Consider the following 1,601-nt stretch of genomic DNA (forward strand, 5'->3'; position numbering starts at 1 on the left):
TTGGCTGCCACTTCCAGTAGATATTTTTTTAATCTATACATGCACACCAAGTCAATAGAATATGTCAAATAACAGAAAAAATTAAGAAAGATTTGTAAAAGATCATAATCAAGTAGCCATCTAGTTCATCTCGTTTGGCAAAAAACTGCATGTATAAGGCATGCCTCATGCATCTAGTTTGGCAATGTCAAGTAGCGCTAGCTTGTTGAACTACTCAACAATAAAAAAACAGAGAAGACTAGCAAAATACTATTGACACAGTCAACTAGCAAGACTAAAAATTGAGAGATTTGCTGGGCATTAAATATTCTAATTTACAACAGCAAAGTGACGGTATGCATGCATCCATTTTTGCAATAAACTAGCAAAAAGACTACTCGCACATCAAGCTATAAAAATCATACCAGCTGCTAGCTAGCACGTATCTCATGGATGATTGTTTAATGGGCAAGAAGGCAAGATATGATTGTTTAATATGCAAGAAGATAAGATGTATTCTTACCCGAATGGTGAGCGCGCAAATCCACAATTGGCAGTAGGTGCTGTTGGAGACACAGGTGGCCGGCGATTCTTGCCTGATGCAGCAGGTGCAGCTTTAATAGGCTTCGATTTGGACCCCGCATAGATGAGGTGCTTTGGATCTGAGGGGCCAAGGATTATAGCCACTCGGGATTGGGATGGAGGTGCAGGTAGTGGAAGCAGATTGGACGGAGGTGCAGCTGCCGCTGCCGGTGCTGCCGAGTCCCCTGTGCCGGCGTCCTTGCGCTTGACCTCCGGATCCACGCGGTGCTTGTCGACAGTCACAGTGGCGTCCCTTCGGGACGGCTCGATGGGTCAGTACCAGTAGTCCTGGGCTGATGTATAGTGTGTGCTCCCGTGACTCGTGAGCCAGCTGCGGCGGCCGCCGCTACTGGTTGGAAAGCGTTGGACTAAAGGGAGCAAGCGAACTCTAGGGTTTCACTAGGATTTTATACTACTTCATTGGGCTGGGCCATGGTATTAGTTATTGGGCCATAATAAAATGAGTATATGATCTACATTTTTTATATTATGTCGGGTTTAAAAAACCCGTGGGTTTGCGGTTTGCGGGTTCGGGTGCCACGATCCTGCACCCGTGCCCGCGTACCCGCTGGGTACAGATTATCACCCATTAAGAAACCCACGGGTATAGATATTAGCCCGTACCCGTACCCTAATAGAGTAAAAACCCGCCGGGTTTCGGGTGTCGGGTACCCATTGCCATCTCTAGGTGCAGTGGGGAGTTGAACTCTGGAGCTCAACAAAGAGTTTCAGGTGCCTTACCATTGCGATGTTTGCTCAGAGTGTGAGAAAGTATGGCCGAATTAAATGGGCTACAAATGAAGTTGGGCTGGACCAAAATTAGTAGTGCGCCACATCTCATATTGGCATGTTAAAAATAAATAAATGGGCCTTCCTAAAAAAATAGGTTTATTGATGCCAGCAGCCACGTCGGCATCCTCATCAGCAACCACGTCGGCAGGTCTAGTGGTGATGTGTCCATTCAATCCATGACGCTTTTTTCATCACTAACTCTGGATCTGGGCTGGGCTACAGGGCCCAAAGCTATTCTATGACAGTTC

General features: G+C 46.4%; 1 protein-coding gene across 1 annotated transcript; it reads left to right on the forward strand.

The window, feature by feature from the left end:
• The first annotated feature begins 545 nt into the window (after positions 1-545).
• LOC112890341 lies at positions 546-847 on the forward strand. The gene has a single exon (XM_025957249.1). It carries the CDS (start codon positions 626-628, stop codon positions 845-847), a length of 222 nt encoding a protein of 73 aa, XP_025813034.1. The 5' UTR covers positions 546-625.
• The last annotated feature ends 754 nt before the right edge of the window (positions 848-1,601 follow it).

This window comes from Panicum hallii, chromosome 4 (assembly GCF_002211085.1).
Source record: "Panicum hallii strain FIL2 chromosome 4, PHallii_v3.1, whole genome shotgun sequence".
NCBI lineage: Eukaryota > Viridiplantae > Streptophyta > Magnoliopsida > Poales > Poaceae > Panicum > Panicum hallii.

What these genes read in the sequence shown, in the direction of transcription:
- LOC112890341 (XM_025957249.1), top strand. Translation starts at nt 626, where the DNA reads ATGAGGTGCTTTGGATCTGAGGGGCCAAGGATTATAGCCACTCGGGAT.